General features: G+C 41.7%; 1 protein-coding gene across 1 annotated transcript in view; it reads right to left on the bottom strand.

Moving 5' to 3' along the window:
* cpsf1 (cleavage and polyadenylation specific factor 1) overlaps positions 1-2,020 on the bottom strand; it is a gene marked incomplete in the record, with an annotated part of 51,439 nt that overhangs the window by 8,151 nt on the left and 41,268 nt on the right. The window contains 1 exon segment of the mRNA XM_037693641.1: positions 121-205. Coding sequence (XP_037549569.1) covers positions 121-205 — 85 coding nt within the window.

A 2,020-nucleotide genomic window follows, 5' to 3' on the forward strand; every position in this document is an offset into this window, starting at 1 on the left:
CAACAAGCACAGGCAAGCTTTAGTGGGTGCAAAATGGCAACCTGGTGCATTTTCTGTAACAAAATTACACAGTAGTCCCTCGTTTATCGCGAGGGATCTGTACCCTGAAAGAGCTTTTACCTAGTGTTGGGAATGGTCTCCCAGCTGACTGGAGAGATGAGCTGGATGGAAAATGCCTCCTGCTGAGGGACAATGTAACGATCAGCTGAAACAGAAAAAACATCAACCTCAGCTAAACAACGTGTCAGAAACAAACATACCTACAGGAAAATAAATTATTAAAGTACATCTTCAGTACTGAAGAAGTTGGGACGGTGCATAAAATGTAAATAAAAACAGAACACAATGATTTGCAACTCTCATAAACTCATTTTATTCATAACGGAACAGGACAAACGTTTGAACCTACAAATTCTACCAACAACACGTCCCAAAGATGTTTGGACAGGTCCATGTTTACCACTGTGAAACACTTCTTATTTTACTAACAGTGGCCTATACAAACAAGGACCAGGAGAGAAAAGTTGTTGGAGGACTCTGGCTGGTCAACAGTCCTCGGTCTATGCTGGACTTCTTGTTCCAACTTTCAGGACGTTGTTCTGTCGAATCCAGAATAGAATTCAAAATCTTACTTCTAACCTACAAAGCTCTCAACAACCTAGCACCAGCTTATGTTCAAGATCTTATTGTTCCAATTTTTTCCTAACAGAGCACTTTGCTCTCAGACTGCAGGTTTACTCGCGGTTCCTAGAGTTTCCAAAAGCAGAATGGGAGGAAGATCTTTCAGTTATCAGCCTCCTCTCTTGTGGAACCAGTTTCCAGTTTCTGTCCGTGAGGCTGACATGTTGTCCAGTTTTAAGAGTTTACTTTTTGATAAATCCTATAGTTGGTGGCGGCTTGTTATGCTGCCTTAAGCTTAGACTACTAGAGGACAAATTGACCTAATTTCCTTAAATGATTTGTTACAATTGAATAATTTTCATTTATACTATTTCTATCTTAACATGTGATTCTTGACCTGCCATTGTGTATCTGTTCCTACCAAACCCAGCCGGTCAAAGCAGATGGTCGCTTGTCCTGAGCCTGGTTCTGCTAAAGCTTTCTTCTCATGAGGGAGTTTTTCCTTTGAACTGTCACCTTCATGCTTGCTCAAGATGAGAGTTATGTGATAGGGCTGAACAATTAATTGAATTCATATAATATATACTGTACAATAATATTGCTATATGATAAAACAAGATTTTCTAATCGTGAAGGCTGCAGTTTGACTGGTCATGTGATCTGGTTATGTGACCTGCGAGTGAGTGGAGCGGAGCAAAGCAGAACAGGGAGCGGGAGAAGTCAACACTGCGCTTTAACTGGTTGTACAAAGGTGTCAGGCTCGACAGAAGCTGACGCATCTGAAAGTTTGGTACCAAAGAGGGGCAGCACGTCCGTTGTTTGGAATTATTTTGGCTATAAAAAAAGACGACGACGCATAACGACATGTATTGTGCAGAACCTGCTTTGCTGCTGTTGCTACCTCTCGATGTAACACCACAAATCTTTATCAACACTTAAAAAAACACCACAAAGACATTTGCGATAGTTGCATGGCAAGAATGCCAACGTGCTTCAACTTCAAGTAAGCAAAGTAGCAGCCAACAGGGATCACTGACCGAACTGTTTGAAGGTATTACTCCGTATGAACAGATTTCAAAACGGCACGTGGAAATAACTCAAGCAATAATGGAGTTCATAGCGAAAGACATGATGTCAGTTAATATAGTGAACAAGCCTGGGTTTACAGCTTTGGTAAACACAATGAATAAGCGGTACAGAATGCCTTCATGCACACGTTTGGCCAAGTTGCTATCCCAGAGCTACACAAAAAAATGCAGAAACAAAGTTGCAGTGGAGCTGAAAACTGTGGAGGTTTGTGCAACTGAAACAGTTCTATTTCATCCCTCCTGACCGCCAGAGGGCGGTGCTGAAAGCACTGAATGTTCCCTTCGTGCATGCGCTGTTCGAGTAATAATAC

The sequence above is a fragment of the Nematolebias whitei genome, chromosome 19, assembly GCF_014905685.2.
Source record: "Nematolebias whitei isolate Nwh7 chromosome 19, NemWhi1, whole genome shotgun sequence".
NCBI lineage: Eukaryota > Metazoa > Chordata > Actinopteri > Cyprinodontiformes > Rivulidae > Nematolebias > Nematolebias whitei.